Here is a 12,998-nt window from a genome sequence, read left to right on the forward strand (position 1 = left end):
CAACTGACTCTGAAGCCTCCTCTTACTCTTTTTCTGTTGAGTCTTCAACGGATGAAATTAAATCTCTAATCAACGGCTAAGATTATATTTGGCTTGATCCATGTCATTTAGAACCTTCTAACCCAGTTTTATATTAATACCCATTAATATTTTTTATTTTCCTAAGTTTAGACTTAGGAACCCATTAAAAATATTAATTATTTTAATATCTCCTTCACTGTGCAGAATTTCCCCAAACCATTTCTGCGTCTTGGAGATCTCATGTGCTTTAGCCTCTCCACCAATTTTCATGGCTAGAGCACATTCGATGCTACCAGGAATCAACAATTTGGACCTTTGTGCTAGAAGTTGCTGCGCTGCTCTGCCTGGGGCCTGCATGAGCCCTTCCTAGCTCTGCATCACTCTCTCTAACCTCTGCATTGACTCCTCTGTGTGTCTTTCTGCCTCTCTACTGAGTATTCTTGGCTACGGAGGTGATCCTCCAGCCAAAACTCTCTCTGCCCCTCTCTACAACAGCTCACTATCAAAATTCTCCCGGCAATTGCTTTGCTTCAAAAAACCGAACTTTTGAACTCTTTGTGTGCCTTTCCAAATGTGACCCTCAAGCCTCCTTCAATAGTCTCCTCATTGACATTCAACAGCCCAAATTAGAAGTTAATCAAGGGATAAGATCATTTCTGCTTGATCCTCGTCTTCTTATAGAAGTTACACCCATAGTTTTTATTAATACCCTTTAATTATTTTATTTTCCTAAGTTTAGATTTAGGGCCCCTTTAAAAATTATTAATTATTTTAATATATTTGTTTCTGGGTGGAATTTCCCAAAACGCTTTCTAGGTTCTTTGGAATACATGTGTCCAAACCTCCCTTCAAAATTTGGGACTTAGAGCACATCCGATACTACCAAAAATCAACACCCCCTCTTAGCGAGGAATGTGCTTTAGCAATGAAACTTGTTGAAGCATTACTCTATTATGTAACATCTCCCTTTGCGTTGTTGATGTCTGACATGCTGTCCACCAACTACTGTGTAAATTTTGCATCTGTACTTCTACTGACCCTACCACTGTCAACATTGCATCCGTATTGCAACTCCCTCTGAAATTTTTCATCGGTGTTGTTGTTAGCACAGCGACTGCCAAATGCCTATGCATTGCAAACTCTCGCTGCTGCTCCATCAGCAACAAAAAAGCATCCCAAATTACTGAACTAATTGTGTTCAGTGTGATACCATGTGAACGTTGGAGCCTGACTGCTGCTAGTCTCTGTGTTGTTGCTGACTACTGTTATGTGCCATCTGCACTACCGCCAACTCTACTTTATGCTGCTCAGTCTCTGTCACTCCTAGCCACTGCAACTGTCTCTCCGACACTCCTCGGCACCATCCGACACTAGTCCATCCTGCTACTTCTGATCTGGGCTCCCATAACAAGGAATTGATCCAAGAGGTGGGCTCCTCAAGGATCCTACCCATCTGTAGCTCTTTCGAGCTACAACTCCAAATCAGCCCACCTTCCTCTTGGAGGTATCTCGACTGTCATGAAAAACTCCTCCTCTTCGATCTTCACGGGTGCAGCCCTCGGATCGTGCTTCTCATCTTTGTCCTTCTTCCTAAGAGGACACTGGGTAGCGTAGTGACCCATCTCGCCACACCTGAAGCACTTTATCTTTGAGACATCCTTCTTCCACCTCCGCTGCTCCTGTTGCCCCTTCGATGCAAGGGCCGCATTATCCTCCTCCTCTTTGGGCTTCGACCCACTTTTGTTGCTTCCGTCAAGCTTACACTTGACTAGATCTCTCCTTAGCTCCTCTTGCTTGAGAGCTGCCCACATCTTATCCCAATTCGGCAAGGTCACCCTGCCCAGGATACTCTGGACAAAGACTTGCCACTCATCTAAGACAGAATTGAGGGCCAATCTAACCAACTGTGAGTCTTGAGGTGTAGACCCCACAACAGATAGGTCATCACGGGTCTCCTGAAGCTTCGTGAGGAATGGATCCACGCACTCCCCCTTCTGCATCTGAGCAGATCTTAGTTTCTACTCAAGTTACATCTTCCATTGTTCAGAAGATCCCTGATACAACGTAGACAACACATCCCACATCTCCTTAGCAATCCCTCTGCTAGCGATGTGACAGACAACATGATCCTTCACTCCGTCGAGGATCATTCTCTTTGCCTTCACCATCTCGACCTTGTATTTCTTCAACAGATTTTCATCTACAGGGACAACCACCACGTTGTCGACATATGTCTTGAGAGCATGCTCATCTAGAAGGAATAACATTCTATCCTTCCAGATGACATAGTTGGATGCTTCGTCCAACCTATCCTAATTTCTCAAGCCACTAGTTGCCATCTCTGCCACTGAAAAATGTCAAAAATCTCCTCTCTGGTTCTTATTATTGCTGCTCAGCTAATAAGAAACAGACTTCTTGGCGGGAAGTCTTACTAAGGAAAAGTTCCCTCAGAGTGCTTCTCTTCTCCTCTGACGTTTTTTCTGCCCAACAAAACGGCCTACAGAAAAACTATGTCTCACCAGCTCCTCCTCACACTAAGGTTTTAGCGTTGCTGCCTCTTCCACGGCAAGATCTAGATCTAGTAGCCCTTCTCTCTGTCGACTCACTTTGAGAGAGACTGCCTCGAAATTTATCCCTTCGGCTAGGATTGTGCAAACCCTCTGGGTTTCGGACTGCTGTCTCTTGCAGCGTTTTCAATCTCCCTCTTCTGCTCAGGGCTAGGTTCTCTGGCACTATTCTTCTTGCTTCACCTGCACTGCACTGATACCATGTGAAAATTCGAGAATCCCACTCGAATCTACTACTGCAGCAACTGATTAAACTTCTCCTACTTGTTAATTACTGAAACAAATTATTTATTGCTTCCTACAGCAAATATCGAAGCTTAATACCACTGCAACCTTCGTTTAATTAATTAATATGACCAAAACAAGAACAGAACAATAGAGAAAGATATACACAAGTGACACAATATTTTTTGGACAAATGTCCCCGAAAAAACCCAATGCGAGAAAACCGGTGCAGCAGATCTAAGGGTTTTTATTATTATGCAGAAATATTCTGAATACAACTCTGGATGCCCTCCCAACAATCCAATTATAAAGAAAATCACTTGGCAAGATAAACTAGTGAGATTACCTCACCCGACACTGTTGATCCCGGCTAATTCGGCAGCTCAACTATGAGTGCCCCGGCTACTTCTGCACTGCCCCTGTGTGGGCCCTATATCAGCCTCTAAGTCACTGTGTCAGCCCAACTGAGAATCGATCTACCTTCAGGAGCCTTTTCCAACCCTCCCGGCTCAGAAACGTCAGCGCCTTCAACAAATTTGGACCTTTGCGCTGGAAGTTGTTGCGCTGCTTTACTTGGGACCTACGTGAGCCCTTCCTGGCTCTACATCACTCTCTGTCCTCTGCACTACCTCCTCTGTGTGTCTTTCTGCCTCTCTGCTGAGTATTCTTGGCTTCAGAGATAATCCTCTAGCCAAAACTCTCTCTGCCCCTCTGCAACAACTCACTATTGAAATTCTCCCAATAGTTGCTATGAAAATTCCTCAACCGAAATTCCTACTGCAACACACTAATGTTACTTCTCCTACTTGTTAATAAATACAAGTTATTTATTATGTTCTACGGTAAATATCGAAGTAAATACTAATGCAGCCCTCACTTAATTAAATATTATGCGAAAGCAAGAGACTGAGCAAGAAAGAAAATACACCAAAAATGACACCGTTATTTTTGGAAAAATGTCCCCGGAAAAACCCAATGCAAGAAAACTGGTGCAGCAGATATGAGGGGTTTATTATTATGCAGGAGAAAAAATAAATACAATTCTTGGATGCTCAACTAGCAATCTGATACAGAGAGAAACTGGACAAAATGAATGGTGAAATGATCTCACCCTGTCACTGGGAGAATCTGAGTTTGATCACGATGAACTGGAGCCTCTGCGTAGCCTTTGCACAGAAATGTGTCACTTTCATGTAGTTCCTACGTCACCCTTGTTGGGTATCACGCTGGTCCTTTTCTGGACCCTCTACTGGCTGGAAAATCCGAGTCTCTACCTCCCAATCTCACACCCCGACTCCCGGCTACTGAAACTCGATTTCCTCAGCAAGAATTCGATTTCCCTCTAAGGCCTGCACTACCACTACGTTAGCTCTGCGTGGGCCAGCATCTACCTCTTTCCGGATGTCGTTCAACCCTCTCTCTGCCCCGTACTCTCCGGCCCAAGAAAACTTCTTTCTTCCCGATACTCACTGCCCCTCTCTGCAAGAAATCTCCTCAATCATAATTTCCTCCCGCGAACTTCTCACTTCAGAAATTCGATCTCTTGATCTCTTGGTGTGTCTTCCAAATGACCCTCAATCTCCCTTAAATAATCTTCTTGTTGGCATTCAACGGCCCAGATTAAAAGCTAATAAATGGCTAAGATCATTTCAGCTTGATCCTTGTCTTCTTCTAGAAGTTGCACCTGTAATTAGATTAACACCCATTAATATTTTTAATTTCCTAAGTTTAGACTAGAGTAACATTAAAAAATATTAATTATTTTAATAAAATTGTCTCTGGGTGGAATTTCCCAAAACGCTTTCTGGGTTCTTTGGAATACATGTGCCCAAGCCTCCCTGCAAAATTTGAGGCCTAGAGCACATCAGATGCTACCCCAAATCAACAGTTGCTCTGCTTCAGAAAATCGAACTTCTAAACTCTCTGTCTTTCCAAGTGACCCTCAAGCCTCCTTAAATAATCTCCCTGTTGACATTCAAATGTCCAAACTAGAAGCTAATCAATGGCTAAGATCATTTCTGCTTGATCATCATCTTCTTCTAGAAGTTACACCCACAATTTATATTAATACCCTTTAATTGTTTTATTTTCCTAAGTTTAGACTTAAAGTCACTTAAAAACTCATTAATTATTTTAATACAACTATTTTTGAGTAGAATTTCCCAAAACGCTTTCTGGGTTCTTTGGAATACATGTGTCCAAGCCTCCCTGCAAAATTTGAGACTTAGAGAACATCCGAGGCTACCAGAAACAACACTATTCATGTTGTTGTATATGCTTCTTGTTGCCACTCTTTGAGTAAAACAATGTGAGAAGGCTCTCCCTTTTGTGTTATTTTCTGTTTTGTTTTTGCACTTGTTCTCCTTTCTTATATCAAATAAATTACAGATTTGGAAGCACATTTCAGCCATAAATTAGCAGTTCTATATTGGATTGATGATAGCAAATTTATCTCTCCAAGGCTAGCTTTCGACAAAATATTTCAAGAAAATGCCCAAGGTTTAATTGTGTCAAATTAGGCCTTTTTCACCTCAAGTGCATCCTTTAAGATCAATGTATCAAATAGTTCGTTCATCCATTTTGTTGGTGAAAGTTGGTGGAATGTGGTAACTAGCCCTTTTCTACAGTATGATCTGCTTCAAAATTGTTGTTTGTGACATGTTTTTTTACTCCATTAGCCCAATAGGTTGATAGGAAAAAGTCACATCATCATCATGCCCTTTTTCCCTTCATCTTACCTTCCTCTTAATATTTATTTCCCAATATCAATTTTCCATTTTCCTATACTACAACCATATTCTTTGTTAAGGTTTACTCTTCAATCATCACCTACAGCCTCTACTCCATAGCCTTAGGAATCCTATCTTTAGGGAAGCCCTTTTGAGTTGGAGAAAAGACAACCAAAAGAGAAAGGAAGAGCTACTGAGGTACAATGGGTAGTCTTCCTAAGCAGCAAAAAACTAACATCTTGGTGATTGGGACTTTAAATTGTCACTTGTGTGTGTGTTAGATTTCGTTGTAATATTATCCATTCTATTTATTGACTCATAGAACATCTGGAATTTTGCTGGGTTTTTCATATATGAGCCTAAAGGCTGTTATGATTCAGTTAGTCCTACTGATTTGTGATTTTGGAGTACCGAGAGGCACATAAAGTTGGCTGTAACAGCCCATGGAAGACTGTATTTGTTATCTTTGTTATGATTATAGATATCCCTATGAGATCTGTGGTGATATGAAGAAGCAGAGACTTAAGGCTTTAGAGCTATTGTAAATACATGGAATGCATATTCTGATTTCTTTCTTGACATATTGAATATAAAGCTTTTTTCCAAGGGAAAAATTTAACAAAAGAAAAACATAGATGCAAAGGGTAAGATAAATTTTCAGATTTCCTTCACTAGATGTTAGATATCAACACGAAGAGTTGAGAACCACAATGTCAACCATTTTTTTCCAATTTTTGAAATTAAAAAAATCATGTTTTTTATTTTGTGAACCAATTAGAGGAAACCATTTGTAATAATATGGCTGTTTCCACCAGTTATAATGTTATGGTGGTTTCCACCAGCTGTACTATTTCCTACCAGGGAAATATTATCCAAATTTGAACAATACCTTCATTAGAAAGTTCAAAGGAATACCTGTAACATTTCGTTGGCGGCATCCAACTTGTAGCCCAGAACCCAAAACATGTATGCCAACTACAAAAAGAAAATAGAATAAAAAAATTAATGCATGCAGCATAACTAATTAGATATTCAATTTATATATTTCCAATTATTGCAGAGTCTATGGTAGATGCTTGTATGGAGCTAGCAATAGTTTATTCACATTAGAAGTGTTATCTGTTGTGATAACATATTCCACCAAAATCAAACCTTGTTGTACAAACTCTACAACCAAGTCATGCTTTTGAATGATACAAAAATGTTTCTAGAACTTTATAAAGTACTCATAGAGTCACAGTTAAACAAAAGATAATTTAAAAATTGAAGTGGGCAACTAAACCAATTGTCATGTCCCCATTTTTATTTTCCTCTATAGTACAGCCAGGGTGGATTTACAGGGCATAGGATGCCAGGTAATGGGAGCAAGTTTATGTCATCAGGGGTTCCAAGGGAGTTTTGAGGACTTTTTATGGGATCCAATGGCATTCACTTGGCATATTCCATCATCCGCACAATTTGTCTTTCATTCTATTGCATTCCGGCAACTTTCATAAAACAAGTTTATTATTGGGCATAACTTAATTAATTACAGTCAAGGTGGCATTCTGAGAGGAATATTTGATGGAAAAAACTTAGTGTAGTAGCTCGTTAGAACCAGAACGAGAAGATCTATAGGATGGGATGTTGAGAAGTGATTCTAGTGGCCGGAGAGAGTATGGTGGGCGATTTACCATTTTCCCAGCTTAAAAATGACTTTAATTGGTCATTTAATTAAAAGGGGAAAAAATAATTAATTGGAGGAAAAAGGCCAAAAGCAACTTTAGTGATATAAAATAATATTACATATCACTATTTTAATAATATTTTAGTCATATACATTTCAAAAGCGACTTAAGGGAGCTAAAAAGGATTAAAAGGTCACATAAGATAAAGTCAAGAGAGGAGCTTCTAGAATAATAATAAAATAATAAAATAAGATGCTTCTAGAGGCTTGGAGATCTATCCATCAGATTTATAAAAGAGGAGAAGAGATCATTCAGAGACGTCTTGGATTTGTGTATTTGTTTCTTGTGAAGGAGTTTGGAGAACCAGGAGTTCCCAGCTTTAGTTGTAGACCCAAGACGGAAACCCTTGGGTGATACAGTGAGAGTAGACGAAAACCCTTCTCTCCCCTTGGCGGATTCATCCAGAATTCACAGGAGTAGTGATCAGTTTAGCTTTATTTTGGAGGCTAGTGTAATATTGTTGCAGATTTCTTGAGTGGCCACTATTTCAACCATTTCCATATTTTGTACTAACATATGATATTTGTTGCATCTAATGAAATAAGGTTGAATTCTTTTGCACATTTATCTTGTCTATTCTTCAGTTGCAGTTTATATTTTCAGTTTTTATTGTTGATTTGTGGTTCAAATTGTGCACATTGTTTATTTAAATTAAAGGCAGAATTTCTGAAGCAATATCCAGCAAATTTATCATTTGAAATATTATAGTGGTATCAGTGATTCCTCGTTTTGCCATTAAATTTCAAGTTTGATTTGTGCAAATTGTTTATGGAGCTTATGGCTAAAATTTTTGAAGCAATTTGCTGCTTAATTTATATTTGGAATAATATAGTGGTATCAAAGATGAATTTTCTTGCTCTCCTGAGGGTTTTAATTGCAGATTGTTTGAGGGTTTATATTGGAGGTGTCGAAAGAAAATTATTTCCAAAGGAAGGAAGATTAAATTCTTCCATCTGTAGGGTTTTAATTGCAGATTGTTTGAGGGTTTATATTGGAGGTGTCGAAAGAAAAATATTTCCAAAGGAAGGAAGATTAAATTCTTCCATTTGTAGGGTTTTAATTGCAGATTGTTTGAGGGTTTATATTGGAGGTGTCGAAAGAAAATTATTTCCAGAGGAAGGAAGATTAAATTCTTCCATTTGTAGGCGTTGTGATTTTGTTGTAGTAAATTATATTTTGTTGGAGAAGTAAGCTATATTTGTGGATTAAAATTTTTAATCTATTTGTCAGAGGATAATTGTTGCAAGTGTGTCAAAAAAAAATTGTTGGACCAAATCTGGATTTATCGCAAGGCTAAAATTATTCTCCTAGGCCGAAATTATTTTGCTGGACCAAATTTATCTTTTTGAAACGAGATTATTTTGCTGGGCCAAAATTATTCCACTGTGTTGAATTTCTCTTGATGGGCCGAAATTATTTGTTGGGTTGAGTTTATTTGCTGCAGCCAATTTATTTTCCCAACCCTAATCTATTTGCCAGAGCCAGATTTATCTACTGGGGCTAAGTTTATTTGTTAGGCCCACTTTGTCTGTCGTAGCCTAGTTTCTTTTCCGAAGCTAGATTTATCTATTGCGGCTGAGTTTATTTGTTGGGTTGAGTTTATTTACTAGAACCCAATTTATTTGTCGGAGCCTAGTTTATTTGTCAGAGGTTTTGCAGGAGATTTCTTTCATTTGAGTTGATGATTTTGTAGTGGGTTTGCAGGACTAAAGAGTTGGAGCATTGTGGTACAAATTTATCTTATTTGGAGCAGTGCGCAGAGCTAGGCATATAGGGGAATTTCCACAAATTGGGGCTTTTTGGGTCAACTGGAATTTGCCCAATATTTTTCTAGGTTTTTTGGGTTTTGTGAGAGGAGTTCGTGATTAAAATTTCAGAATTTTCCGAGAAGTAATCGGGCTATAAATCAACATTCATTCAACAGTTCGTTTTATTGGTAAACTGAGTAATTCACACCACTTGGTAGGCTTGATCTGGGCTTGGAGTTAAGCCAAACCATTTCTGGGTTTTATGGGTTTGGTGTCAGGAGATCCAAGTTATTTTTTTAAAATTTTCTAAGCAGTTTTGAGGGCACAAACTCTAGTTCTTCTTCAGCATCAACAATAATATTTTATGGGTGGTGTGTGCTACCTGTTTGGGTCATTTCCAGCACTTGGGTCTACTTTGTTTCACCTGAGTTTTGCATGCATGCAATGTGGTATCATATTATTTATGTTACAAGTGTTTCCACTTTATCTGCAAAGTGTTTGACAAAAGTACTGCTTGTTAAAATTTCTCAAAGAAAGTTTTTTATATTTGCTGAGTTAGTGAGAGATTATGGTGAGTTTACATGAGGTGTTCATATTATATTTGGACCTCTATGTAATTGTTGAATGTGACTTGTGAGGGATGAGTATGTCTTGATGTGAGAGGTCTATCTATTGAGTCAGTTGAGCATGTAATCAAAAGTTTATTGTTGTCATGTTGAGTGGATAAGATATGCCAGCGTGATTGAACTAAAACATGGATCAAACATTCATAAACTCTCTTAATAAACTAGCAACAACAATCAACAAATCCCTTTCCAAGGGGATAGTTTCTATGCTACAACAAAAACGACAACAGGAAGAGCCTAAGATGGGATACAAAAGTTATGCACTTGGGACAGATTTGAGATTTATGGGGTTTTCAGTAAAAGCCCTTCTAAAACTAGAAGGGCTTGCCTCACTCCTTTCCAAGGTGCATCAGTCAGATGGGAAAAGCTTAATTTGGGATCTAAAACCAGCCATGCTTTCCTTAATACAACACAAGTATTTGGAGCACCCTTGTGTGGGGGTCAAACTTCCAGTTGCCTCTTGTCTTAGTAGTATCATGACGTTGACCACACCTATACCTCCTTGTAGTGATGACATAATAAAGAGAGTTTTCAGACTAATAGTACAGACTTTTCAGAATTTGGATAAAAGTGAGGGTCCTACCTTTGAGAAAAAGCTTGAGATTCTAGAAGTCATGGCCTTGGTTAGATCTTATGACCTCATGTTTGAGCTGGAGTGTGACGACTTGATCCTGAAGATGTTCCAATGCTTTTTCAACATTAGGAAACATCATCCTAACACGGTCATAACACACATGCAGTCCATTTTGTCCTCATGTATGGGAGGTGATGATACCATTTGCAGGAGGTTGCAATCTAGATTGTTGCCCATTTGAAGGAGACAACAATTGGTCTCACCCATTGCTTATGAGCTAGATGAAAGGTTGGTTAAGCAGAACATTGACCTGTGTACGAGACGATTGACCCAAGAGGAGTTGTAGATGATTGGTGGTGACCGACCATGAAGTAAGAATGAGATGACAAGGAAGGGTATTTGCTTCATTTGCAAGGAACCTTGGGGACCTAACCACTCATGCTTGAGTGATGCGGAGGAGATGGCAGAGGTAGAGTAGAAGGAGATTCCTTCTGAATTTCAGGATGAGGATTCTCCTTTAGATGAGTCCATGGGCTCATACGAGGATGCCTATGAGGAGCATGAGCAGGCATGTGGAGTTGTTGACAGTAGGCCAAATATATATTCTAATGTGTATGGTAAACAGTCAATGGATCCTATGGGAGACATTCAGGGTGATGAGTCACTAGTGACAATTCATCATGAGCAGCATATGGTGGAGCATGAGTTAGTTGGGGAGGGTGATATGCACAATATGCATGATGAGCCTTTTGTGGAGAGCCAATTGGTAGCTCATCCTGAGCCCATGATGGAGGAGGACGAGCAACCATCTTCGGGGCCAGCCATTTATGAGGAGCAGACAAATGTACAGATAACCAGTAGGGTGACAGTATTTGCAAGCACTTGTCATCAGGAGATGTTGGAGCCTGACAAGATAGATTTGCAACAGGTTGGTAGAATAGAGGAGCATGGATTTTCCAGTCAGATGAGGGAGGATTGTTGGGGCCCACCAACTGATGAGGTGAAGGTAGATGCACAGGCATTTAGCAGAGTTGCAGTACTTTGAAGGAGCATCCCTCTCCAGGAGTACATAGATAGGGCTTGCAGCACAGCTTGCCCACTTTTGCCCATTATAGGGAGAGGAGCAGGATTTCTTGGATAGATGTTGTTGATGGATCAAACAAAGCAGCATGAGTTGGGCATGGTGCAGCATATGGGGACTTTTTCCATATATAGGTGCCTACGCATCTGATCCTTCACATAGGATGGATTGGCAGCAGATCATGAGTTGGTATCCTATTGATGGAGTGTCATTCTTAGTCAGGAGTGTGGTACAACAGGGGCCCTTAGAGATAGGGGACACTACATGCCCCAATTGGTAGCAGGGCATAGGTTGGCCATCCATCAATATTCCATCACCGCATCAACATAGTGGGGTTGACTGGTGGAGTAGCATCTATGGTCAAAGACAGAGCATAATAAGAGCCATGGGACTTGGATGATGATTGGCCATGGTGGCATTGGGATCCAGGTGAATCTACTGGTATGAGGTTGAGTCAGAGATGGGCATCGGATTTAGGTATTGAGGGATCCAGTCATGTTTGGATTGCCTGGAGGCATAATGTGGACCAGTGGTTCATATGGGATCATGGTATCAGTTTGCAGATGCCTCTACAGTGAACAAGTGCAGATTGCTTGAGGGCAACCAATCTTGGGGCGGGAGGATTTGTCATGTCCCCATATTTATTTTCCTCTATAGTACAACCTAGGTGGATTTCCAGGGCATAGGATGGCCAAGTCATGGGAGCAAGTTTATGTCATCAGGGGTTTTGGGGAAGTTTTGAGGAGTTTTTATGGGATCCAATGGCATTCGCTTGGCATATTTTATCATCTGCACAATTTTCCTTTCATTTTGTTGCATTCTGACAAATTTCATAAGCAGGGTTATTATTGGGCATAACTTAATTAATTACACTCAAGGTGGCATTCCAAGAGGAATATTTAACAAAACACCTTAGTGTAATAGGTTGTTGAAACCAAAACGAGAAGATCTACAGGATGGCATGCCGAGAAGTGATTTCCAGTGGTTGGAGAGAGTATGGTGGGTGATTTACCATTTTCCTAGCTAAAAATGACTTTAATTAGTCATTTAATTAAAAAGGGAAAAAATAATTAATTGGAGGAAAAAGGCCGAAAGCGACTTAAGTGAAATAAAATAAAATTAAAAGGTCACATAAGATAAAGTCAAGAGAGGAGCTTCAGGATCATAATAAAATAATAAAATAAAATGCTTCTAGATGCTTGGAGATCCATCCATCAGATCTATAAAAGAGGAGAAAGAAATCATTTGGAGACATCTTGGAGTTGTGTACTTGTTTCTTGTGGAGAGGTTCAGAGAACCATGGGTTCCCAACTTTAATTGTAGCCCTAGGACGGAAACCCTCGGGTGATGCAGTGAGAGTGGGCGAGAACCCTTCTCTCCTCTTGGTGGATTCATCCAAAATTCACTGGCGCAGTGATCAGTTTAGCTTTATTTTGGAGGCCAGTGCAGTATTGTTGCAGATTTCTTGAGTGGCCATTATTTCAGCTGTTTCCATATTATTGTACTAGCATATGATATCTATTGCATATAATGAAATACAGTTGATTTCTTTTGCACATTTATCTTCTCCATTCTTCAGTTGCGGTTTATATTTTTAGTTTTTTTTTGTTGATTTGTGTTCAAATTGTGCACATTGTTTATTTAAATTAATGGCAAAATTTCTGAAGCAATATCCAACAAATTTATCATTTGGGACATTA

At 39.6% G+C, this 12,998-nt stretch overlaps 1 protein-coding gene across 1 annotated transcript in view; it reads right to left on the reverse strand.

Moving 5' to 3' along the window:
* The window catches only part of SEX4 (dual specificity protein phosphatase (DsPTP1) family protein), a 417,122-nt gene that overhangs the window by 189,485 nt on the left and 214,639 nt on the right, over positions 1–12,998 (reverse strand). The window contains exon 11 of the mRNA XM_089412062.1: positions 6,458–6,517. Within this exon, the coding sequence (XP_089268188.1) occupies positions 6,458–6,517 (60 nt within the window). The remainder of the gene's footprint in view (positions 1–6,457; positions 6,518–12,998) is intronic.

This window comes from Pinus tabuliformis, chromosome 3_1 (genome assembly GCF_031772625.1).
Source record: "Pinus tabuliformis cultivar Carrire ecotype Pingquan chromosome 3_1, CPIR1, whole genome shotgun sequence".
Classification (NCBI taxonomy): Eukaryota; Viridiplantae; Streptophyta; class Pinopsida; order Pinales; family Pinaceae; genus Pinus; species Pinus tabuliformis.